At 38.0% G+C, this 27,079-nt stretch overlaps 1 protein-coding gene across 2 annotated transcripts; it reads left to right on the top strand.

Moving 5' to 3' along the window:
* The first annotated feature begins 3,334 nt into the window (after positions 1–3,334).
* LOC121418843 (ESF1 homolog) lies at positions 3,335–26,404 on the top strand. Of its 2 annotated transcripts, none has more exons than XM_041613024.1 (11): positions 3,335–3,374; positions 14,662–15,286; positions 15,774–16,111; positions 18,244–18,398; positions 19,949–20,062; positions 21,032–21,327; positions 22,461–22,607; positions 23,079–23,224; positions 23,975–24,083; positions 24,327–24,406; positions 25,036–26,404. In XM_041613024.1, the coding sequence occupies exons 2-11, from the start codon at positions 14,722–14,724 to the stop codon at positions 25,483–25,485; spliced, it is 2,400 nt and encodes a 799-aa protein (XP_041468958.1). In that variant the 5' UTR covers positions 3,335–3,374; positions 14,662–14,721; the 3' UTR covers positions 25,486–26,404. The 2 variants fall into 2 exon arrangements, with proteins under 2 accessions (XP_041468958.1, XP_041468957.1); XM_041613023.1 differs by having other exon boundaries at positions 23,972–24,083.
* The last annotated feature ends 675 nt before the right edge of the window (positions 26,405–27,079 follow it).

The raw sequence follows: 27,079 nt of genomic DNA, 5'->3' as shown, positions 1-27,079 counted from the left end.
AGTTAGTATAAAACATTAACATATTGTAACAAAACTGGAATATGTTATACACACATCCTAATCGTTATCGGGAACCAATAATATCACCGTCGTTTTTTTCGTATTATTTCATGATATAAAATATCAATATTTGATGATAAAGGGGATCCTCAGCACATCACAGTACATTATAATTATGAAGATAATACATGTTTTCATGAGGAATCAAACCCGGAATCAAGTCAAGTTTTACATTATTCCCTAGTGTGAGTGTGCATAACTATTTATTTAGAGATTCATCGAATGTTATTAATGAGATATGTATTTACACAATTTACCTCCATGTTAAACAGTTCTTAACATTCCATTTTCGGGTCAATATATATTTCAAGAAATAACTCGCGATTCGCGCGGGCATATTCTGTTTCGCATCCCGCTCATCATGATTTAAAAAAAAGCGCTCGAAATGTCCTCTCATTTAGAGAGTTTAGTATCAAATTCCTGAATTTTTACCAACATTCTTTTAGATGCCTCTTTTTCATGTCAATATGAAAATTAAAAATTGGCTCGATCGCGCTTTACGCTCGCTTTGGAAGCGGCTATTACTGTTTTCCTTGGAGGCCCTACAACAATAATACAAACATAGCAAACAACATTATAAAAATGTACAAAGTAAGGTTAGACAAACAAACAAGTAAAGAACACAAAATAATGTTTGAGATATGCAAGCATTTCTTTAGCCGGGGTTTGGTAGAATAATTCTCCTGTGTGAAAAGCGATATACGGGGTCATACCATCAGTGGGTCATACCACTGATCTCTCCCCTACCTGGATGGGAACAATAACGCTGATTGGCCTATTCCGTGTTGAAGCACCGGAAGTTGGTACCTTCGCACGCCGAGTTCCCCCAAAAAAGCCAAAATCGGAGTAGAGTCTGGTACACGGCAATAGTGTCAATTCTTAATTATACTTACCAAATCAACTCTTATAACAGCACTTTTCAATGTGAATTTATACCTGATACAAAGTTTAAGATGTCGTCCTGTGCCACGTATAATTGCACTTATTGTGACGACCGTGGAAACAGAGAAAATGGGATTACTTTTCACAGATAAGACAAGCTGGTGAACTGCATAGTTGTAGACTTTATGTAGTCCCATGTGCTCAAATACATGTGTGGTAATTCTAAATTACCAGAGCAAGTTTCCAAAACTTTAAAACTCCGGGGGGGGGGGGGGGGTTATCGATTGTTGTGATTTCTCTGGAAGCGTGATGAATTCAAACCATGATTCAAATAAATATTCAGTTTATTAATATTCACAAATGTCACCAAGTTTTATGAGTTTATCAATCATGTTTGGACAGAAGAATATCACGACTGAGACACGAAAATACTGACCGTGTACAGCATGTATTGTGAAACTTAAGTTAAGACTGAAAATCTGCCGTTTCGGAGGAGTTAAACAAAAATATTTTTTGCAAAGCATAGATCCTGACCGAAATAGACTGATTTTTGGGACAAGGACTGGATCTACAAGGTATTCTGAAAATTATTTATCTTTTATTTGTGAAAGGACAATAAAATTTACAAGCTATAGGTACATGTATACGGTGTAGGACTAGGACTTTAGGGGGCTTATGTAACTTGTGGCATGTGAATTTGTGATATTTCTCTGTCAACAATAGATCAAATTATTTTTTCCAAGAACTCTTTTTTTAAGTACGTAAAAAAGACATTAAGCTACAGAGACGGATTTACAGACTTCAGAAATTTCACAGAACTTATTTTGAGATGCCGAATGTCTTCAAAGAAAAAATGTCTCGGTGGAGCAATTAAAAGGGGGGGGGGGTTATCAACCAGAAATTTAGGGGGTGACGCAATGAAAATAATCTGACAAGCAAAAAAAGGTTATCAACCCATATTTAGGAAGGGATGCAAAACAAAAGAAATAATCTGACAAGTATCAAAAAAGGGTTATCAACCAGAATTTCAGGGCGGACCACAACGATTTTAGGGGGGTCCACCTGAATTTAGGGGCCGGGATGCAGGAAAAAAATTGACAAGCAAAAAGAACAAAAATAAAGTTGTCAACATAAATTTTGGGGGGTCTGTCCCCCACCTAAAATTTAGGGGACCAGGACCCCCCCCGCTTCCTACAGTGTATATGAACAAACTGGGTAGAGCTGAGGGTCGATCGATGTGACAGAAGGAAAGAGAGAGAGAGAAGGTCAAGTCCACCTCAGAAAAATGTTGATTTGAATCAATAGAGAAAAATCAGACAAGCACAATGCTGAAAATTTCATTAAAATCGGATGTAAAATAAAAAGTTATGACATTTCAAAGTTTCGCTTATTTAAAAAAAAATAGTGATATGAATTAACGAGCCAGTTACATCCAAATGAGTCAATGATTTTACTCACTATTTCTTTTGTGTTTTATAGTTTGAATTATACAATATTTCAATTTTTACGAATTTGACGTTTTGGACCTCCTTGCCGGAAGCACAAAATGTTAAAATAATGGAATACCAACCGAGATGTGCATATAACTGTTTTGTGAAATGAAGCTTTAAAACTTTAAAATGCCATAACTTTCATATTACATCCGATTTTGATGAAATTTTCAGGGTCATGCTTGTTGAATTTTTTTCTTTTTATTCAAATCAAGTTTTTGTTGGGTGGACTTGTTCTTTAAAGGGCGAGTCCACCTCATGAAATGATTATTTGAATAGAGAGAAAAACACACAATAATGCTCAAAATTTAATCAAAATCAGAAATAAAATATGAAAGTTATATTTTTAAAGTTTCACTTAAGCGATGAATTTTTCGGTGTTACACTTGTTTTATTTTTTTTTTTTTGGGGGGGTGGGGTAGACTTAAATTAAAGGGGGGTTCAAGCCCAGTGTTATAAGCCTTCATAACCTAGAAAGTCCTCGCCATATCGATCCTAAGATGGTTATTTGGAAAACCTCCAAAATACCCCTAGACAAATCAAGGATTTCATCCATTCTTCCGTAGGTGAGAAAAACACCAACCCCTTCAAAATTATGTTTCCGAATTGTATACTGGGAAAGTACCATGGTTTCAAGAAAATTGCGAATTCTGGCACCTTAAATATATGAAGTTTTGTATAAAAAGCAATGAGTGCTCCAGTGTGCAGACAGCTAGCATATCGCTCACAATGCACATGCTAATGGGGCGATCGCGTTCCTTTTGGGGGAACTGGTATGGCGGACAATAGAACTCGCGGGCTTCAAACAAAGGACCCTCCCCGCATATCCAGTTAGGGGAGAGATCAGTGGGTCATACCCACGACAGTTTTTCTTTTTCAACTTTTCAAAATGTTCTACCATAGAAAAAACACATGTCATCGGGCAACCTCTGTTAATGTTCCGTAAGTTATACCTGATTTATTTCCCTCTTTTTCAAATTATAGGTTATATATTTTTATGATGTATAAACTGTTTATATTTGAAGTAATAACCATCCACATCACATATAATTCGGCATGCCTATAATTCTCCAAAGCTTGCCGACTGTATTGTAAACCTGACTCGGAACTGAGGTGCAAGTGTCTCGCGACGAGTACCGGTACCAAACATGCCAAAGTTAGTCGTAAATTAAAGGTATAATGTGACATTTGTTTATTTCAAAACTTTTTTTTATATTTCACTCTCCGCTTTTCGTAATATTCATAAACAAGTTCTGAGTCCATACAATGTATTGCATTGGTCAGAAAGAACTGTTTTTGTTCTTAAAAAATATATAAAGAAGAGAAGTTTTGCCGAGTGAGCTTTCATTTGATTCATATATTAGAATTGACATAAAAAATAAAGAGCGCCACCTCGAGACCAAATGACAGCAATACCTCCTCATGAATATTCATATCTATCGCCTTCGCTCGAGTCTCACGTGCCGATCTGTGTGTAAAGTTGTATACCGGCTATGTACAGACGGTATACCGATTGAACGGCGGTCTTTACTTATGCGACTTTTTCATTCATTTTCCGTAGAAGCATGTACAATCGTGCATGAGTCCCTCGAATGCACATACAAATTACTTGGAAACAACCAATTCCAAGGAACTTCTTCAAATGACCATCATGAATATTGGGATGTTATGCACGTTTGTTTTTCAAAATCGCGGAGATTGACATCTGGATATCTGGCAGAGTGCCGAAAGACGGATTTCCTTCCCTTTCCTTGCTTTCATCTTTGCTTCGTTTATCTGTATTTTCTGGAGGGAGGGAGAATTATGGTTGCTTGTGAAAGGGCTATTATTTTTTTCATATTTTCCCCCTATTTTTGTTTCGTTTCCGATTCACTGAATTGTTATCAATTTCTTCAGGTTCTGTATTTTGATTTGTTCATCATTATCACGTGTTGTGATAAAAATAAGATATAGTACATTTTTTAAAGGAAAGGAAAATCACTTTGTATTGAACTAGCTTGGCCGCCATTTTCTTCATTTTGCTTTCTGCGTACTATACTAGGCCTATAAGATCTATTCCACTAATTATTTGTCAATATACTGCCTCAATGTATTTATCAATAAAAAAGGACAAATACAGCGTGGCCTAGTGTTTTCCCCATTTTTTAAACAATATTCTGGGGCGGATCCAGCTTTCATTATAGGGGGGCCGGGGGTGAACAATACTTTCATCCACATTTTCCCCGATCGATCGGCAGCTCAAAGCTAATTTTTGTTGGTATCTATAGTCGTAACAGTACTATAGCCCTACAAAAAATGCGAGCGTGAGGTATTATTTTCGGAAATCGTGTGTTGTGTCCTGAAAATTGATCAGAGAAATATCATTATGATCATTAACAAGATGCACACTGAAGGATCCAGCAGGGACCGGCTGTGCCCCCCCCCCCCCCTTTAGAGGCACAATCAATATTTTTAATGTAAAAAATACCGTTATAACACGTGTGCCCCCTTTTAAAAGGACCATATTTTCGCTTGTCAAATTTGTCCTAGGAAAAATGTGCCCCCCTTGGAAAATCCTAGATCTGCCTCTGAATATATAGAAATAATAAAAGAAAATATTCATAACGGTGTGGCCTACATAGTGCATCGCGAAGCCACTTCAGTTTCGTGTTCCCCAGCGGGCCTTGCTAATATTATTACCCCGGCTTTAGCGTGGCATGTGAATTACATGTAGTAAATGCCTATTTAGTTCCCATGTTCGTTTTACTGTTAGGCCTTCAACAATATTTCTGTGTTTTCTACTGTTTTGATATGAATTGTACCTTGTTATTGTAACTGTTATATGTTTTTACATACAAGGACCAATTAAGATGAAAAAAAGTAATTAATTACTAAAAACTCTGATCTTTTGAACCTGTTTAACTATGACTGAATGAATGAATTAATAAATGAATTGGTATAGATAAATATATATTCCATCGAACAGGCAATGCGAACACAAAGCGCGAGCTAAATTGTTTTTATTATAGTGACATATGATTCCCCCTTCCCAAGTCTGAATTCCCCTCACCTTATTTTATTCATTCTTCCTCCTCTTATATTTGCCCCCCCCCCTGCTTTCGTTTCTATTACTTGTTTCCCTTTCTTTTCCCCTACGTCGCGCCGTCAATATGGGGGTGGGGGGCGTACAATTGGTGTTTATCTTTGTAAGTTTCTCTTTGTAATTTTTTTTTTCAACTTGTAATGGTAGTATATAGTATCATGTGTGACTTTATCCCCCTTTGGGTCATTGCGGGGGTTTGTGATGACGTCTCCTGGGTGCCTCTCCCTCCACCCCACTCCTCCATGGTCCACTGGGCTTGGAGAATAAAATTACGTACTTATCATGGAGACATATATACTGTAAATACATATTCGAGGACATACAGCAAGTTGGAACTATATGGGGAAGGGTCTTCCATTTCTGTGTGATTCCGAAGTTCCGATGATGGTTCAGCGAATGTGCTTCATGCAAAATCTCGTTTTGGCATGACTTCTCAGCGCTGCGCATGTCAACGGACACGCAAACATGTGAGGGAAAGAAATTGTAAAAAATTTGAACCAGTTTGAACTTAGATAAAATTTGTAACCCTATGTTATATTACAACCAGTGCGGCGAAACCGGGGTTAGATATTTTTTTCCTACTGGGATTTTCTGGGGGGGGGGGGGGGCAAGTGCCCCTGCTCCCCCAAGGAAATCCTAGTAGGAAAATGCTTTTTTTATGGAAAGTGCCCTTCTTTCAAAGTGATGTATGTCCCTTTTCAAAATAAAATACATTTTTTGAAGTCAAACAATACATTTTAGGATGGAAATCACAAAATTTTTGGCTCGCGCTTCGCGCTCGCATCATTTATTATTGAGTAAGGCACTCATTCTGTTTTGGTTACATATTGTGTTTACAATGTTCAATATTCAGGTTGGAATGTCACAAATTTTCAGCTCGCATCAAAGGTACACATTATGTTTTTGGTTTCAAACTGCTTAGAAATATCCAGTTTTCAGATTAAAATATCACAAATTTTCGCCCGCCCCCCCCCCCCTCCCAGGTAGGCAAAAGGGGCGCCAAAATAGGGAGAAAAGGAAGGGAAAGAAATAGGGAGGAAAAGGGGAATGAAGAAAAAGAGAAAGGGGACAAGAAAGAGAGGAGGGGAAAAAGGAGAGGGAAAGGTAAGCGCCGAATTGATGTTCGACCTAGGGAGGGGGATGGGGAGGGGCCGAATTGATAATCGACCTAGGTTCAACATAGAAAGGGGAGACGTATAGATGTTCGACATAGGAGGGCGCCGAATCGAAGTTCGACATAGGGGCACCGAGGGGGCGCCGAATCGATATTTTTTTCGTAGGGTTGCAAAATTGCTGTTTGACATGGGGGGAGGGAGGTGCGCCAATTTTTTTTTCACCCTAGGGGGTGCTGAAATTATGTTTTGCTTAGGGCGCCGAATCGATGTTCGACCTAGGGGGTGCCAAATTGCTCTTAAATCTAGGGGGAGGGGGCGAATTGATGTTTTACTTCGGGGCGCCGTATGAGGCGCCGAAAAAATGTTCAACATAGGGGCTGGGGAGCCGAATCAATGTTTTTCCTCGGGTTGCCGAGTTGATGTTTGACATAGGGGCGCCGAATTGATGTTCAACCTAGGGGGTGCCGAATGGATGTTCACCAAGCGCCAATTTGAGTTTTGTCCCGGTGCGCCAAATTCAGGTTCAATTAACCTAGGGAGGGGTGGGGTGCCAAACTCATGTTTGCTCACATCAATTACCGATCCTGTTCATGATTACCAAAAGTGCCTAGAAAGTCCTAATTTTAGATCAGAATATAAAAAAAATCATCCTCTTCGCGATTGCATTGTTTAGTAAGGTGGCGATCCTGTTCATGGTCATGCAGATAAGTGCTTATAATGTCTGACTTTGTATCGAAATTAATATATTTTCAAATGAGCTCGTGCTTCGCGCTCGCATAAATTGTTTTGTTACTGCTCATCCTGTTCATGATAATCGAAAATGCCACTCAAATGTCCAAATGTCAGGTAAGAATATGAAAAATTGTCATCTCGCTCTTTGCGGTCGCATCAATGTTGTTTAGTTAGATGACAATCCTGTTCATGATTACCAAAAGTGCTTAGAATGTCCAAATTTTAGGTCAAAATATCAATCACTTTTAAGCTCGCGATCGCACTCGCACAATTTTTAAATAGATACCCATCGTTTCCATGGTTACAAAATATGCTTAGAATGTCCAGTTTTGGGTCGGAATATCAAAAATTTTAAGCTCGCGCCTCGCATTAAATGATTGGTTAGATACACATCCTGTTCATGATTACTAATAGTACTTATAATGTGCAAATTTTAGGTCAGAATATCAAAAAATTTGAACTCGCGCTTAGCGCTCGCATTAATTTAATTATTTAGATAAATACTCTATACCCATCCTGTTCATGGTTATAAAAAGTGCTTATGATATCCAGTGTTGGATTAGAAATTAAAAAATTGTCAGCTCGCACTTCGTGATCACATAAAATGTTGATAGGTACCCATTTTGTTCTTGATTACCAAAAGCCAAGTGCTCATAGATTTTTTTCCAAATTTGAGGTCAGAATAAAAAAAATATCAGCTCACGTTTCGCTCTCGCATCAATAATAATTGTTTAAATAATTCATATACATATTATGCTCACGGTTGCAAAAAAAATTTAGAATGTTTGATCGGAAAACAGATGCCTGGCTGGGCGGATCGGGGTGTCATTTCCCGAAAAGTTCACAGGGGCGCAAAAATAGTCGCCCCCCCCCCCCTCGTAGTGCAAAATCCTGGATACGCGCATGTCTGTTGGGCATCGTTTCCAACATTGTACCTAGCTCTTTATCTATACCGGCGTGACACTATATAAGTGCATGGTTTACTTCCATTTCGTCTGATGCCAAATCGTCAAATTGCCAACTCGCCTACTATCATTTAGTCTATCATTAGTCCATCCATTATCGTCTAGCAACCAGTTGGTCCAATAGCCATTTAGTCCACATACCATTTGGTCTAATTGGACAACGTGCTATTGTGCAAAATGAATGAAAATGAATTGGATACTGGACCAAATAGTTGTTCGAAGAAATATTGATGGACGGAATGGCTATAGACTAAATGAAATTAGACCATGTGGTGAGTGGACGAGTTGGCACTTGGAAGACGACGAATTGGCAATTTACCAATGGAGCTACTAGGCCACTGAATTGAACTTGTCCGAGTGTGCCATAACACCTAACTGCATTCTTCCTCATATCCAATACACCCCCCCCATCATCCGCCGCCCCAAGAAAGGGAAGGGGGATCACATGGAGGAGATAAGAAAGGAAGAAAGAACGATCAAACATGTCAAAAGGGAATATGAACGCAATATTATAATACTCTGTTTGAATCGCTTCTCTTTCATGGAATTTATAGTATGAATAGATCGTTTCAGTCTTTCTCATTATTTTACTTTCAACCCTCTATTTAATCAGCTTTACTATCAAAAACCTGCGTAGCGAATTACAAACGTCCCATCCTCTTTTCACCACCCATGACATTACGTAAATATCATTTTATTATTATCATGTAATGAAATTCATGCTGTATTCACACGCTGCATCGTCTGTCAGCTTGACTAAGTATACCTCGTAAATATTTATTTACAAGGTAAAGCTTATTTCCAAGGTAATATTTATTTACAAGTTAAATCCTACAATTCCCATTGGGAATAAGCTTTCGAGCTTTTGTGGGTCATCCTGTGTAAGCCTGTTGTTTTTATGGTGACTTGCCAAAAAATCAATCAATCAATCAATATAATGTTTGACGATATTCAGTTGAAATCAGTGACGTTCAACATAATGGGGAAGGATTGGGGCTATATGGATTCCCAAATTTGTCACTGCCAAGACAAAAAGAAAGCGAGAATTGGGAACTATTATCTGAATATTATGTCAAAATCTATCACCGATAAAAAAAAATGATTTGTGCCCGATACGTATATCTAGCCCCTTCATATTTTTTACGTTCATTATTTACACCACTGGTTGAAATTATACGTTCATGCATGGTTCCTAACATCTTTCTGCATTTTTCGATGTTTATACAATTCCTAGCCTTGGGTTGCGTGTATTCCTTATGTTCGCGTTTTCAATGTTATTTTTCTCTATATTTCAATATTATTCTCTCCAACTTTATTATGGTATGACTATTCAAGGAAGTATAATTACTCGTTTGCTTGCATGCCCCACCATGCCCATGGCCGCTTTGCCTTCACTTCAGAATTATAACTGCATCCTCATTGATCCTCCTGGAGTTGTAAAACACCCATAAAGGCAAAATATTATATTTTTATCGGCAGCATATGTGCATTACATCACCATAAATTAAGTACATCAGAACATAGCGTCCATGACCAGAAAAATCGTATACCAATTAAACCTCTCCAGAATGGGCTTGCCAAAAAATTTCAAAAAAAATTATTTTTGTTTTGTTTCGAAAGTCACATCACCACATAGTTTAACTATTTCAACACTTTCTACGATCAATACGACCGCCTCGACTGATCTGATATGATTAATTATTCCGCGATCATATGGCCCTTGGAACGGGGGGGGGGGGGTGTGCAAAGCACCCCAAGCTCTTACAAGGGGATGCGGCGTGTATTGTTTTCCATATAGGCAGCACCCCTGGAATTCTGGTAGGTGTCGAAATTGATAAATGAAGGAAAATTACCAACATTTGTATTGGAACCATTTTTTCATATTTTTCTTTTGCTTTGTCAAATTATCTCAGCACCGCCACCAAAAAAACAAAATCGTGACAGTGTGAACATTGGAACTTCTTTTTCAATCATCAAAAATGATTATTATATCATTTTCCCGCATGAGTTTCGAAATGTTGACACGCCGGGATATCTTTTGTCCCAATATGAAAAATAAATTTCCACTCTATAAAACAACAGTTATCATTCTTTTTTCCTATAGTTATAAAAGGGAAATGGGAGTTACACTTCCATTGCTAAATAAGTCTAAAATGTTATGGCAATCATGATGCAAGTATAAATGTCTTTGTCCTGCTCATGTACGTCACACGTTCATTCACATTTTTTCAACAGTTGAACTGCTCGTGCACATACTGTATGCGTAGGCCTTTCCCGGAGGCCTCCTCTCATTTGTTGCAATAAAAGGTCATCCTTCCATCAGTTTTTTACTTGTTTATTGTCAAGTGGTAGCAACAGTTGATCTCCCATGGGGTGCCCCTATCTATTACTGCATCATTGGTATCCATTTTTCTTTGACCATTCTTTCGTGGGATAATACATCAATTGGATGATCCTATTCATCAATAATTGGATGAGCCTATTCATCCATTCTTTCAGTCATCCACTGGTCGTGTTGATGGTTTGATTATAGCATGGACCAAATAGGTCCATGATTATAGGCTACCCCCACCCTCCCCATACTGCATAAAACCTCGGCAACTCACGGACTGGTCGTATGAGAGTGTGTTCTTCTCTGGAAATGTACACATTTCAATGCAGACGTACTTGAACAATTCCCTTGTACAAGTTGTACATTGCCATGATTGCTGCTTCTCTAAGTTTGCTTAGTCTTCTTTCACATACGTTATTGCACTTTGTCCCACGGTGTGTCTTGTAAAGTTCTGTTGAAAAACTCTTACATGCATGGTCGGCCCTGGAAATCACAACTCTGGATACGTAGAGCGGTTCTAGACCATATAGCACCGCCCGGGGGGGGGGGGGGAATTGACAAGTGGATACCATGCGCGACCAAAAAACACGTAAAAGGATGTCTTTTTTACGATAGGGCACGTTACGTACGTATCGTTATAAGGGTGTCAAAAACACAAAAATAATGAAAAAAGGGTATCTATTTCGCTAGGAAAATTACGTGTTTAGGGTCGAATTTGCGGGGATGATAAAACAAATTTAAAATGTTTTGTAAAGAATGTCCTTTTTGCCCCAACACTTCGTGTGTAGAGTCCGATTTGCGCGAGGTGTAGAAGGTGGGGTCGTACTAAACCAAATAAAGTAAAGCCGACGACCGAAGGACCCGTAACAATGAATATTCTTGTACTTGTTTAGGGTTCATTTCAGGGAATATTTGCCAAGAGTATCGTTTTGTTTCCAATACTTGTTAAGGGTAGGGTTTCACTCGCCAATACTTGTTAAGGGGTGCATTTTCAGAATATGGAAATTACGTGTTTAGGGTGCTTTTCGAGACCCCATGGTCGCGCATGGTATCCACTCTGAATGGAAGTGCCCCCCCCCCCCACCGCGCAATACTCAACTTCTCATTAATTTTACCATATCTTGATGCAAGCTTTCTGTGGCTGCAAAAACAATACTTTTCCAAGAAAACTTGTCCCTGGCGTCATGTCTGCCCCCTCTTTTTTTTTGTGGGGGGGGAGGCTCATGACGCCTCTAGATCTACTCTGCTTGCTCGAAATTTGCAACTTGCAATTTGCGTTGGTCACATTCACACTATCACGGTCTACACAATGTAGACTACACGTACGTACTTCGCATCAACAGGTTTCTCAGCTCACCTTTTGACCTCTAAAGTTCAATCTAAACAAACGAAAAGTGGTCAAGTGTTGCATTTTCGTTTTGTTTTGGTTATATCATGTAGAGCTATCTGTAATAGCTCTATGGTTTTACTATAGGCCTCTATGTAACCCCGTGTTAGACAAGCCCTGCTTTATATCGCAGAACCCAACCCGCCCTGAAAATAATCGTTTTTTTTCTTCGCCCTTTCCCTTTCTTCATGCTTGGCTCTAGACAGAATGGTGGTGGCCGTCTGTTTAGAGTTTTAAAATAGTTTTGTTTTATTTTTTTTTTCAATTTCTCCTCTGTACTTTGTGAGTGGAGACAAATAATATCTGAAACTGACTGAAACATTCAGGAAAGAAAAAAAACACCAAAATATTATATTAGGAAGCTCCTTGGTTGTGTTCAGATCCCTTTATGATCGCTCTCCTGATTCTCTTTTTACATGGGTGTCGATCGATCGGTATTCTTGGTTGGGGGGGGGGATGATTGACACAAATGTTCTTGTGGATGGGGATCTTTCAACATTGACATTTGGGAGTGGAGATATGCACGGTGTTCTTGGAAATTCCTTCATTGTTGCAGTGTACTGTACTTATTTATTTTTTGGAAAATTCGATTTGTGTTACAAGTAAGCCTATTTTAAACTCATACGAAAGAAAAATTACAAAAATTGTCTGGGACATTTTGATTGAGCATGATATATGCAACTCCTATCTGTGAAAAGTTATTTGTACTTTTTCAAGATCTACTCCTCTGGGATTTACGTCCATGGGGTTTTCCCCGTTTATCACCCTTTTACTCCCGTTTATTTGTCCACCCTTTTAAATTAATTGATTTATTAAAATTCATTTATTCACCACTAGAGGATGGAACACCTTTTCAACAAAAGTTGTTTTTCGTTGAGGTCCTTTCATGTCATGTGTTAAAATATCATATAGGACCTACATACATTTCATTCTTTTTCATCTTGAACCTCCACCCATCTGTTTAAAAGTCCTGGAAAAGAATGTTTTTATTTAATAACAATATACACAAATTGCGAGAGAAACAAACTGACTGATGGCATACTATAATCATCATGATCAAATTTTTCATTTTTTCGTCATTATAATTTTTCTACCCAAAATTATTTGGGGGGTGATAATACAGGCCACCCCCTTGAAATATTGGGAAATATATCCCCCTCCCGTGATCGACACCCATGCTCTTTTACCAATCCACTTCTTTCTTTCTTCTCTCAGTCTCCTCCTTCCCCTTTCCTTTGGGGAGGGCCAATGAGTCAGTATACAGTAAGCTGCGCTAGCGCCTCGCTCCTAGTTCCCGTATAAAGCACCCCAAGCTATGAAGGGAAAATGTGCATATAAGAGCTACAATCCACGTCACATGAATAAAAATCAAACTCGGCCCTAATTGCCCTTCTCTGGGATTCTCGTATCTCTTTTAGTCCTGGAGTACTTTCAGATCCATGACATTATAGATTCCGAAAGTAAGCCGTATTGAGCAATCCTTTGCTTCCTCATTCACGTCAGATTGTCAACGTGTCTGAATCCTTATGATCACGTATACGATACAATCATAGCTCAATGTAATATTCTCGTCCTGTGTGTGCTATCGCTAACAGTGGATTATGTGTGAAACCAATGCAGAGAGAAAGCATATCGCTAGCCGGCTAGCATCGGCTCATTGAGCTTGCACGCACCGTTCGATGTTTGCGTTCTACTCAGCTTCACATACTAATACTGCACTTAGTTGATACGAGGATTTCGTATGACGTATTTCATCAATATGCATGAGGTTGTAATGAATATGCATGATCCGAACGGTGTTCTTATCTCAATTTATTTTGTAACCCGAGAGGGCGTCAACAATTAAGCTAGGTTAACCGAGACGAGGTATAATTATGTTTCACCCCTCAATATCATGAAAATAGAAAAGTTATGCAAGTTTCTTTTCCGTGATAAAATAGAGCAATAATATAGGTATTTAATGAATGCAATAATTTCAAAATTGATTCATTGCCCTTGTCTGAGATCAACCAATCATACACTATACCTTTAAGAAGCTCAGTCGCCGCGACTGGCGGCGCATCGTACTTTCCAAGCCTCGCTTGCACTCTGCACTGTTGAAGACCACACTTTATACTAACACTACAGTTTAGTGTGTAACCTCGCGATACGTGTGAGTGATGTAGGCCAGGCCAGATTGTGACTCTCCTATACACAGGACGCGTCAATATCTAGACAGGAATAACCGTCGTTTCTGGGGATTTATTATTCAACAATTTCTGACATTTTACTGTAAATCCCCATTCACCCGGTGAGTGGAGCCAACGTAGTTCAGCGGAACAACCAAAATACAGAGACTGAAGCTTTTGGTCTAGTCAATATCATGCATCAATTGATGATGGTTATTTCGCTTCGTCACTGAAAACTGAAAAGAAAAATGAACAAGGTTATGATCATGATGCTCCTAGTCATGCTAGTCCTAGGTAGTATTAGCAATTTAGCATTACGTATTTCAATCTTAATTTTTTAAATGATGTATAGACCCTATATTATGAAAAAAGAAAATTATTTAAATATTGTTTGTTATTAGTTTTTTGTTGTGATTTATGTTTGTCTTGCTGTTATTTATTCTTGCAGATCTAATGCTTCTTCAATCGTCACAAATTAGTTCAACTCGTCTCATGTAGAAATTTCACCATGGATTTCAAAAGTGATTCCCGATTTGCAGCTGTTGCCAAAGACCCTCGCTATCGGCAGGTTCCGAAACTTGAACGAAAAGTTAAGATTGATAAGCGTTTCCAGGGCATGTTCACAGATAAACGATTCAAGCTGAAATACTCAGTGGACAAACGGGGTCGCCCAGAAAATCAGACCTCCAAGGAGAATCTGAAGAAGTTTTACGAACTGGAGGAAGATGAGGAAGAGGCAATAAAAGATGTGTCAGATGAAGACAGTGAGAGAGGTGAAAGTGCAGGGAGACATTGTCTAAAGAAAAAACAAACAAGGAGGAGAAGTGGTCGAGAAGTTGTTATGGCTTTCAAAAGGAGAAAAGCAAGGTTATCTGCTTCAGAAGACAGAGGTAAAAAAATCAGTGACACATTCACAAAGAAAGCGATGTCCATACCCAGTTCATCCAGAGACCAATGCACATTGAGGAGAGGTGACAGATTAACTAGGAGTGAAGAGGATGATTCTGATAGCGAGGATGACGAAAGTGGGCTTGGCAGTGATGATACTCCTGAAAAGAGATTGAGAGGAACAGGTATGTTCATCAGAATGCTTGTCATCTATTTGCAATGCTGCATGATATTCAGTTTAGTATTTTTTTTTTAAGTTCTATTAAAGATTCTATAGATTTATTTTTTAGTATGCTCCTTCACAACCTCAGCCTGCATGTTTGCAAAGGAGAAGCAAGAAGCATTATCTTTGCTATCATGCATATGACTGGTCAAGTAAAAAGCATGTGTCACATTCAGTAAACTTTGAACGTCTGAGATAAATAGAGGTCAAACAAAAATCTTTGCTATTGCCTGGTTTCTTGCAATGGGTAGGGTATGGTACATCAAACATGTATGTTTTAAAACTGAGAAATAAAACAATAATAGAACCTTGAATAAATTTCAGAATTTTAATATGAGTTTTCAATTACTGCTTGTTACTTGGTGTATTGATATGCTTTCACTCTTAAAAGTCAAGTTTAAATAAACTTGATTGACATTTTATTAATCCGTCCAATCTTTGTGTTCCAGTGCTAGACTCTGAATCAGACTCTGAGTCGGACACAGACTCTAAGCCCTCATGGCAGAAGCAGATGGGCGTCGACTTTGCTCGCGGTGAAGGAAACATAGAGACAAGTTCTTCCGAATCTGACTCGGATGATGAGGTGGCAGTGACTTCTACACAGGGACCTGTCATTGACGAGATCTGCCACAGCTGGGGTGAACTGGATGCAGAAGCTCCAAGGGAAGAAGCTACAAGTTGCAGATTAGCTGTCTGTAACATCGATTGGGACTGCGTTACAGCCAGCGACCTCTTTGTACTTCTTAACTCGTTCAAGCCTTCTGGAGGAGTTCTTCATTCTGTGAAGGTACTGCATTATATGGTTCATTCCTTAAGGATATTCTTGACCTGTGTTATTTATTCTTTACGTTAATCACAGCACACAGTTGCAGGTGATACTACATAGTGTAATTGTATATAGTAGGCTGATGCAGGATTTATGTGAGCCCAGTTAATAGTATTGAATCTAATATGAGGTATCCAGGAAATAGATATTCATGAATATGAAATGAAGCAGGAATTAATTCACACAGACCCTGAACTTTTTTGTAGTTTGTTACTGCTGAATTGTAATCAGAACAAGTAATGCATTTTTAAAATGTATAACTTCAAAAGATTGAAGTTGGTACCTTATTTTCACTAATTGTGCTTTTTGCATAGAAGTTCTAGGTTCATTTTTAAGCTACTGTACGTTAAATCTCCTTGCCCAATTCTCACCAGTACAGTAACCACTAAAATTCATAGCAATAAATATTGCTGACTTGATATTATCTTTTCAATAACTTTCACTGAAAATTAATATTTTCCCTTATTAGTCTTTCCTGAGAACTCTGGACCTTTGCAAAGTCATGATTCATTTGGGAGTGTCTTTGTTCCAATATGTTAGGATTTATCAATATCCTATTACTCAACCTAGCTCACACCTTTGCATTGTTAGCTACATATTGCTTTGTTAGCCAGAATTTTCCTGTAAATGTGGACCAGGGGCCCGAAACACAAAGATTAGCAATGATTGTAGAACATTTTTCTACAATTGATTCCATTGACTACAATGTACAACCAATCCTGAAAATCAAGCGTACAATTGATCACTAACCTTTGTGTTACGGGCCAGAGGAAGGATTTGAAAAGACAATAGAGTGAGAGGCAGTGTTAGCACTCTTTATTGCTTACTCCCCAGAGAGAGGAAAATATGCTAGGAAACTCAAATCTGGTGACAGGAGTAGTAGTACATAGGAATAACTGTCGTTTCTGGGGATTTTTTTTTTACAATTTCTGACATTTTACTGTCATCCCCATTCTGTATTGTATTGGTGAGTGGAGCCCAATGCAGTTCAGCAGAACAACCAAATGCAGAGACTGAAGCTTTTGGTCTAGAGTAGTAGTAGAAGCACATATGAAGATCACTGATAAGAGCTCAATAAATATGAAATACTATGTCCTTGTTTTTATTTTGAATTTCTGTGTATTGTCTGATTTTTGTCTCACCTGCGAAGCAAAGTGAGACTATAGGCGCCGCTTTTCCGACGGCGGCGGCGGCGGCGGCGTCAACATCAAATCTTAACCTGAGGTTAAGTTTTTGAAATGACATCATAACTTAGAAAGTATATGGACCTAGTTCATGAAACTTGGCCATAAGGTTAATCAAGTATTACTGAACATCCTAACAGAGTTTCATGTCACATGACCAAGGTCAAAGGTCATTTAGGGTCAATGAACTTAGACCATGTTGGAGGAATCAACATCGAAATCTTAACCTGTGGTTAAGTTTTTGAAATGTCATCATAACTTAGAAAATATATGGACCTAGTTCATGAAACTTGGACATAAGGTTAATCAAGTATCACTGAACATCCTGCATGAGTTTCACGTCACATGACCAAGGTCAAAGGTCATTTAGGGTCAATGAACTTTGGCCGAACTGGGGATATCTGTTGAATTCCCATCATAACTTTGAAAGTTTATGGATCTGATTCATGAAACTTGGACATAATAGTCATCAAGCATCACTGAAAATTTTGTGCAAGTTTCAGGTCTCATGATTAAGGTCAAAGGTCATTTAGGGTCAATGAACTTTGGCCGAATCAGGGGTATCTGTTGAATTACCATCATAACTTTGATAGTTTATTGGTCTAGTTCATTAAACTTGGACATTAGAGTAATCAAGTATCACTGAATATCCTGTTTGAGTTTCAGGTCACATGATCAAGGTCAAAGGTCATGTAAGGTCAATGAACTTTGGCCATGTTGGGGTTTTTTTGTGAATCTCTGTAAGTTTATTGGTCTAGTTCATAAAAAGTGGACATAAGAGTAACCATGTATCACTGAACATCTTGTGCGAGTTAGAGTAGTATTCAAAGTCAGCACTGCTGCTATATTGAACCGCGTGATGCAGGTGAGACGGCCAGAGGCATTCCACTTGTTTGTTTACCATTTTAGATATACCCCTCCGAGTTTGGCTTGGAGCGGATGCGGGAGGAGGATGCTAAGGGTCCACAGGAGCTGGTAGAGAAGGATAAGAAGAAGGAGAAGTTGAGTGGTATCCAGCAGGAGCGATATCAGAGGGAGAAACTTCGCAAGTATCAGATGCAGAGGTTGGTTAATTTGAGACGTGTAATTCTTGTGTTCTTGCTCTTTAAAAGAAAGGGTCCATGTCATTGGGATTTGACACAGTCAAAATTCTTAAAATGGCTATGCAATTGAACATTCAGAGTGACTATTTTTGAGTTTCACTCTCATGAATAATTTTAAGAAGTTGCAAATTGTGAATGTATCATTATTATTTAGAAGTAGAAACATGCATCAGTAGAAATTGATGTTGCTAGTTTTTTGTCTCACCTGCATAGCAGAGTGAGACTATAGGCGCCGCTTTTCCGACGGCAGCGGCGGCGTCAACATCAAATCTTAACCTAAGGTTAAGTTTTTGAAATGACATCATAACTTAGAAAGAATATGGACCTAGTTCATGAGACTTGGCCATAAGGTTAATCAAGTATTACTGAACATCCTATTAGAGTTTCATGTCACATGACCAAGGTCAAAGGTCATTTAGGGTCAATGAACTTTGGACGATTTGGGGGTATCTGTTGAATTACAATCAAAACTTTAAAAGTTTTTGGATCTGATTCATGAAACTTGGACATAATAGTAATCAAGTATCACTGAACATCCTGTGCAAGTTTCAGGTCACATGATCAAGGTCAAAGGTCATTTAGGGTCAATGAACTTTGGCCTAATTGGGGGTATTTGTTGAATTACCATCATAACTTTAAAAGTATGTTGGTCTAGTTCATAAAACTTGGACATAAGAGTAATCAAGTATCACTGAACATCCTGTGCGCATTTTAGGTCACATGACCAAGGTCAAAGGTCAATGAACTTTGGCAATAATGGGGGTATCTGTTGAATTACCATCATAACTTTGCCAGTTTATTGATCTGACTTTTGAAACTTGGACATTATAAGAGTAATCAAGTATCACTGAATATCCTGTGCAAGTTTCAGGTCACATGATCAAGGTCAAAGGTCATGTGAGGTCATTGAACTTTGGCCACATTGGTTGTATTTGTTGAATTACCATCCTATCTCTGTAAAGTGTATTGGTCTAGTTCATAAAACATGGAAATAAGAGTAACCAAGTATCACTGAACATCTTGTGCGAGTTATAGTAGTTTTCAAAGTCTGCACTGCTGCTATGTTGAATCGCGTGATGCAGGTGAGACAGCCAGAGGCATTCCACTTGTTAACATTTTTAAGTGGTGAAATAGTCTTTAAAAAATATGATACCCTTTCACAATGGTTCAACACTTTTTAAGCTTCAGTTGACTATAGTCAGAATTGTGGAATTGAATTTGACATCATGATTAGATATTGTTTTATTGTTGCTTTTGTTCCAGGGAAATAAAGAAAATATACTTAGTTTGCTTTCTGAAATTTGAAGGTTTTGCATTCATACATGACTGGTGACCTTTGTGTTAAGCGAGATAAAGATCTAGGTATACCCCTAATACCTCCTGTTTTAACATCTAATCATGTCTTGACAATCAAAAAAAGGATGGGAATCAAATTTAGTTGATGGAAATACAAATTTGTGTTGAGAGGTTCTACATATTTTTGCTCCTTCCCCTTTGCTGAATATCTCTAGGTTGAAGTATTACTATGCTGTGGTCGATTGTGACAGTGCTGATACAGCCAATGCTATTTATGACCAGTGCGATGGCATGGAGTATGAAACTAGTGCATCAAAACTAGATCTCAGGTGAGTTCCTGCGTGTTTGGTAAAGGTTATGACTTTCTACTCTATCTTGTTAATAAATTACAAAATCCCTTTTTTGGTCAGTTCTTGAACTACCAGAGTCCTCTTTTGAATTGGTGAAGATTGGCATCTCTGCTGTACTTTCTTGATGGCCATTGAGAATGTCTCATGACATTGACAGCAGTGAGTAAAATGAGACATCCTAGTGAGTGGGTAGTATCAAGAGACCTACATGGAGGGTGAAGCACCATCGAATGGCCAAACAACAAGATTCTTGTATCTTGAAATTGATGAAAGAGCATGAAGTGTTTGTATCCTCGTACATCAGCATTTAATTCGACATCCCACCCTGGGAATGTTGATATTGTGCAACGAAAATGGTTAGAGGAATCTAAACCAGATTATAGACTGATTCAGCATGTTGCTGTTTTCTATGGTAATTTCTAAATGAGGGGGTGGCTTCAGGTATACCTAACAAAAGATAATTTATGCAATGTCATAGCAACGCTTGTGGCTCATTGCATGAGCTATTGAAAGTATGTTGTTCTATAGAAGCCCCCTCCCCCCGCCCTGCTATTGCTGGCATATGTTGCAGTGATCTGAAGTCGGATTCATCTATACTTAAAGCTCTGGGCTGACAGGGTTTCATGTTTTCTCAGGATTTTGTTTGTCCAACCACAATTTTTTCCCCATTCCTAATTTAATGAATGGCTTGAGCCTCAATAAATCAGTCAATATTACACCCTTCATATTACCGGTACCGGTACATGTAATTATAAAACAGATATATCAATTTTTTAGAAATGTCCTCAATATAAGGGGTAAGACACATTATTCCTCGAACTGCATTGTTGATACCTTTATTGATGCTCAGCATGAGGCTAAAGAACACTTCATATCAGATAGAAAGCCATGTCTAGATACTAACTGAATGACAGCTCTGATAAGCTCAATCTTGTAAATGATTCTCAGGTTTGTACCAGATGACACCACCTTTGACCACGAACCTAAGGACACAGCCAGCGAGGCCCCGGACGCCTCTCAGTTCAAACCCCTGGAGTTCCAGACGACTGCCCTGACCCGGTCCAGCGTCCAACTGACATGGGATGAGAATGATAAGAGGAGGGCTAAGGAGACCGATGAACTCTTCAAGAGCAGGAAGAAGATGGAGGAGATGGAGTCTCATATCCAGGCATACCTAGCATCATCTAGTGAGGAAGAGGAGGAGGAGGAGGAGGAGGATGGTCGGAAGGATGGAGATGAAGATGGTACGTGTTTACCATCACCTCTTACATTGACAGAGAATGTAGAATAAAAAATGGAAATATTTTTTTTAGAAATACCGATTGTATAGACTTTACAGGTTGCTGTAATTGTTGAGTCAGGAGTAAGAGGTTAATGATTAGGGTTGGGTTATATGTATGGTCTATATAAAGTCTTGTGGGGAGAAAAAGAGTCAGCAAATTAAATTGGTGATTGCAATATAATTTTAGTGCATTTGCAAACCAAACTTCAGCCATTATACCAACTTGAAATGATATTTGTGCTGTATATTTCATAAGTTTCTGTTTTATTTACAGGAATGAATGTCATTATTTGCAGTATATAAGTTCTGATAAGTCAAAGTAAAGTAGGTTTGATGCATAGAATGAATTTAAAGTAATAACATAAAAAATAATGATTCAAGATCACCATAATTATTGAAACTGTTAAACAGGTAAGGAGTGGTATATTTGTGAAGGTCATTTTTTATGTTGTGCTAGAAATAGCATGTTGTGTATCTTTTTCTGGAATCCAGTCAGTTATAGAGCTTTAGTAGCCTGATTTATGCTCAGCACCTTCACCATGTGGTAATTGAAATCACTCATTATACTTGAGCCTTAGCACATTGCCATCAATGTGGGGGGGGGGGGGGTTCTGTCCTGTTGTCCACTGGCCAAAGGAAGGCAGCAACTCTGATTTTGTTCCCCCAATATTGACCTTTTTTATTGATTTGGGATATGTTTTGTATGCTCAGCATGATGGCATATGAATTGGAGCGGCATACCCTCAAATTTGTTGAATTATAGGCATTTCAAATGCAAGAAACTCTATTTATTTCCACATAAAACAATGACACAATTTCCTCACTTACTAAGAAACTAATTCCATAGAGTTGCTTCCTTTTGTGAGTGGACGGCAGTGTTTATATTATTTTTTTAAAACAAGTTAACACCTAGTTACCAAGAATATGTAAAGCATTTTCATTTATTTGAATGCAGGATAAAAGAGCATTGGTGCCGCGGCCAGGGAGCGAACCCTAGACTTTCCTTGTATAGTCAGGTGCCTTAGACCACTTGGCCACGGCACCTCCATTTAGGTTCATGTTATTGATATTTATGTACTTCTTTGTGCGTCTCAGATTTAAATGAAGAGGATAGTGAAAATGACAACCCTGAGAGCGAGAAGGACCGTATCAACAAATACCGGAATCTCCTGAAAGGCATAGAAGAGAAGGAGAAACAAGATGGAGATAAAGATATGGAGATGGAGATTTCATGGGAACCAGGTAAATTAACATATCAACCATGTAAAACAGATCTGCATTGCCCATCCCACCTTAATCTCTTTCTCAGACCTTCCTGACTTCCTTTTGCCTTGATGTGTGGCAATCTCATGTTGATTCACAGTTTACCTGCTTCAATTTCACACATTTGAACTTTATATGGCAAGAAAATAAGGCAAGAAAAGTTTATGAGATGAGAAGACTCAACTTCCCTGGCAGTTAAACTGACCTTCAGCACTTTTGATGGTCGATGTTAAGACTACCGGGAACATAGTATCTTATTATTTCTTATCCTCATCTTCCTCCAGTTTAAATGAATTGTTTTGGATCTCAAAAGAGCTTACTTGGACTTAACAAGAGATTAGAAAGTAGGTTTCATGATTGTTCAGAAACATATTTAAGACAAAAAAAATGTGTTTTAGTCTGATGGCATAATATGTTTTGCATGATATAATTTTTTTCCTGTTATTGTAGGGCTAAAGGAATCCACACAAGAAATAGTGAAGAAGAAAGCAGAATCCACAGATGCTACTCCATGGGAAAAATACTTGGAGAAGAAGAAGGAGAAAAAGAAAGAACGTAAGCAGGAAAGAAAGAAACTGAGAGCCCAACATGAAAATGTAAGCCATAAAAATTCATTTCAATTGAGCATTTTGAATTAATGAAATATATGTTTGTTATCAAATACTTGCTGAGATGTAACTGAATAATTATACTCTAGGGTAGGGTTTATGTCTTTATGGTATGAGATATACCCAATTGTGACTTGATTATTGAACTACATGTAGTGTTTCTGACTTCAGTTCCACAAAAGTTATTTCACAACCCATTTGGGCAAGTTCCATGACTCAATACATGGCAATAAACAAAAACAAAAGATCACTCACAATTCCTATTTTCCTATTAGTATCGGATAATCGTGTTGCCAGTAAAGGTAAAACTAGCACTCAAGTAGCAGCAAGGGGAAAGGGAAATGTTAATATAAAGTGCATTCCAGATTTGACCCGTACTTCCCAGATCACCCTATCCTGTTAGCCTGTGCAGAGCCAACAAGCACCGGGGTTACCAGCCCATCAGGGATTTCAGGGAAAATTATTTCACTTTTTTCCAGTCAGGGAAAATCAGGGAAGTTGAATTTTGTCTTGATTGATATAAGATTAAATATATTTGTGCTTAATGTGTGCCATTGTTTATTACATAAACCACAAATTTGCAAAATGAAATTCCAAACATGCTGCTTAGTAACAGATAAAAATCTAATATATCGCCTTTTTATTTCTCTCCCTCTTACCTTCTCACTGTTTGCCCTACCTTTCTCTCTGATCTCTCTTTCCCTCTCCCCTCACTCTTTTTCTTTCTAACTTTAGAAGGCTGTTGAAACTGAAGAACCAATGCAGGCTTTCAGTGATGATGAACTCCCAGATGGTGTTGATCTGAATGACTCTTTCTTCAAGGATTCTCTCAAGGAAAGCAAATCAGGTATTATTCCAGACACAAAAAGAAATAGGTTATTGTGAATCATGATCAAAATTTAATATGTAAAGAATCCTAGAACATGAGCAGTCTCTTTGAACTTGACCCTTTCCAAAGAGTGATATAACTCTCAATCTGTATTGTGGGTGAATTAGAAAATGAAGAATAAGTGGAAGATTGAGAGGGAAGTGAGGGGTGGAGAAAGGGGAGAAGAATGTGACTTTTCTGTTTATTTTCCTCTTTAATCAGGTGGAAAAAGCAAAAAGAAGGGAAAGAAGGAAGAAGTCATGAAAACAGATGAAGAATTGAAAGAAGAGAAGCAAAGGAAGGTAAGTCACCATCAACATAACACTTGCTTTGTATATAAATCATAAGGTTTTAATTTAACAGTGATTTGAAAAATATATATCATTGCTACTACACATTCAACAAATGATTGTGAAAATAGAGATTTGAAATTCAATGATTGTTGGGCTGGATAGAGATCACAAAAACCTTTTAAGCCTGCTAGAGGGGGGGTAAGTCCACTGCATGAGTTGTGACTCGTCAGTCGGGGGGGGGGGCCGTCTGCCCCCCCCCCCCCTTGGTTACGCTAGTGATGAGATATATTGGTATTCTCCAAGCATTGTTTTGGCATATGCTAGATGATCTTTTTACTGTTTATCAATTCTAAAAGGTGTCCCTGATGAAGGTTTATATTGCTTTGGTTGTTTTATTGTGATTGATGAGTTAAACAGTCATGTCAAATCGTCTGGGATTGGTAAGATCACATTGACTTTGGTTAATAGTTATGGAATATGCACTGATTAACATGCAATCTTAAAAGAGAGAGATCACGCAAATACCTTTGAGTCATCAGTAGGCAAGTTTTGACTCATCTGGCTGGGAGGAGATATGCCTTGCTTTACTCTTGCAATGTTGGCTAACTATATTTTCTTTGCTGTCGTTTCTTCAACAGGCTGCTCTTGAATTGTTAATGCTGGATGAAGAGGATGATGGCAGGCAGCACTTTAACCTTAAGAACATCATGGAGAATGAGAACATGACAAAAAGCAAACGCAAGAGGCAATTGAAGCAACAGCGCAAGCTTGGCCAGCAGGAGGAAGCCCCAGCTGCCGTCCGAGACAACTTTGAGATCAACACAGCAGACCCTCGATTCGATGCCCTGTTCACATCACACGAGTATGCCATCGACCCGTCAGATCCTCAGTACAAGAAGACCAAAGCGATGGAGACATTGATCAGTGAGAAACAGAAGAGGAGGGAGAAGAGAGAAGTGGAAGATGAAAAGAGAACTGTGGAGAAAAAAGAGAAAAAGATGGACGTAGAGGTTTCACAGCTTGTCAGATCAATCAAGAATAAGACTGAGCAGTTTCATTCAAGAAAGAAACTCAAAACTGATTCATGACAAGGGCAACTCAGACATTGAACATTTCTGTGTGACATAAGTATTAAACCAAGAAATGAAAATGGATTTATTGTACCTTCAGTTTATCAACAGACACATTATTTCACACACATTTTTGAAAGAAAATAGGTGATTTTAAGCCATCAAAAATTTTTAATTATTGCATTTTCATAACATATGGGGGAGCTGCTCATATATGAGGTCACAAGTCAAAACCTCAAACTTCTTATAACTTTCTTAATCTTCACGTTACGGTCTCTTTTATTAATATTTCTGGTATTTTTAAACCAAACTATTCTTCAGGGTGAACTTCCCCTTTAATCATTACTAATGTAATGCATATTTATCTACTACTAGGCTTAAGTAATTCATGCAAATTTTCAACAAATTATAAATGCCCATTGAACAAATTTTTGTATGTTGATACTTTGAGTCTAATGCCCCCAAAATAACTTGGGAATGTGGTATATATGTATCATAATACTGTAATCAAATAATGATCAACATGCTCAACAAAATCATGACCATTTTCATGAACTGTGTTCCATGCGCGGTTCAGCAAACAGAAACCAGTTTCAGATAAATGCATTTAGCTGTCGTGTCTGGTGACTGTGCAAAGTATTAAATTTGATTTTCATTACCATGATGGTACATAATCTAATGATGGAGTATGACTACTAAAGAAACTGATCTTTGGTGAGACAGCTGTACAATAGAATATATTGGGATTTTTTTTTAATCACATCTGACATCTTGGGACGCTTTGTTTAATTATGATTCAGTATGAAATGTGCATAAATTCTGCAAATAATGGTACATGTACAAAATTTTGAAATGTTTTCTTTTTATTTGGTGCATGTAGTTTCCTACAGATGGAAGAATTTCATTGTGATTCAAATAAATTTGCAGAAAGTTTCATCTTTCTTTATTGAAAGTGGAAGCACATATTAGAATACGAATGAGCTTTGTTTATTATATTTTGGAGAGAGGGTGCTAATTTTGAGTTAAAAATTCAAATTTGAATTTCCAAAATGAATCAGTGGCAATTGATAACATATTCACTACAATTGTTAAGATTTGGAAGAAGAAATATTGGATGCACTTGAGTGGGTTATCAGATACATTGCATTCATCAGTATGAAATTTGCACGAGTTGAAGATGGCTGCAATATTTTTTTTGATGAGTGCAAAAGATCTGATATAACACACAAGTGCATCCAATATTATTTTTTAATGTATAAACCACTTCCTATAATATCAGCAATTGCGAATAAAAGGAGAAACAAAATTCAATCTGATCACTGAAGTGCAAATTACATGTAGCTCTTGATGACATCATATGGTATAATTGCACATTACATTGCGCAATGAAGTACGTGAAAAAAAAAAAAAATTTAATACCATTGATTTTTTGTGTGGATTTGATCAGAATCTCTGTCTCAAAACAAAAAATCATAATTTTAGAATAAAAAACACACTTTCGCTAAACAAGTCATTTGACATCATTGACACTGGGAGGCTAAATTTTTTATATCTCGAAGGTGGGCCAGGTTAGCCCCCATGGGATAGTTAGCCATAGGGCCAAATTTACCAC

The sequence above is a fragment of the Lytechinus variegatus genome, chromosome 7 (assembly GCF_018143015.1).
Source record: "Lytechinus variegatus isolate NC3 chromosome 7, Lvar_3.0, whole genome shotgun sequence".
Taxonomy (NCBI): Eukaryota; Metazoa; Echinodermata; class Echinoidea; order Temnopleuroida; family Toxopneustidae; genus Lytechinus; species Lytechinus variegatus.
Note: the sequence above shows the minus strand (reverse complement) of the source record. Positions and strands in the feature narration are given on the sequence as shown.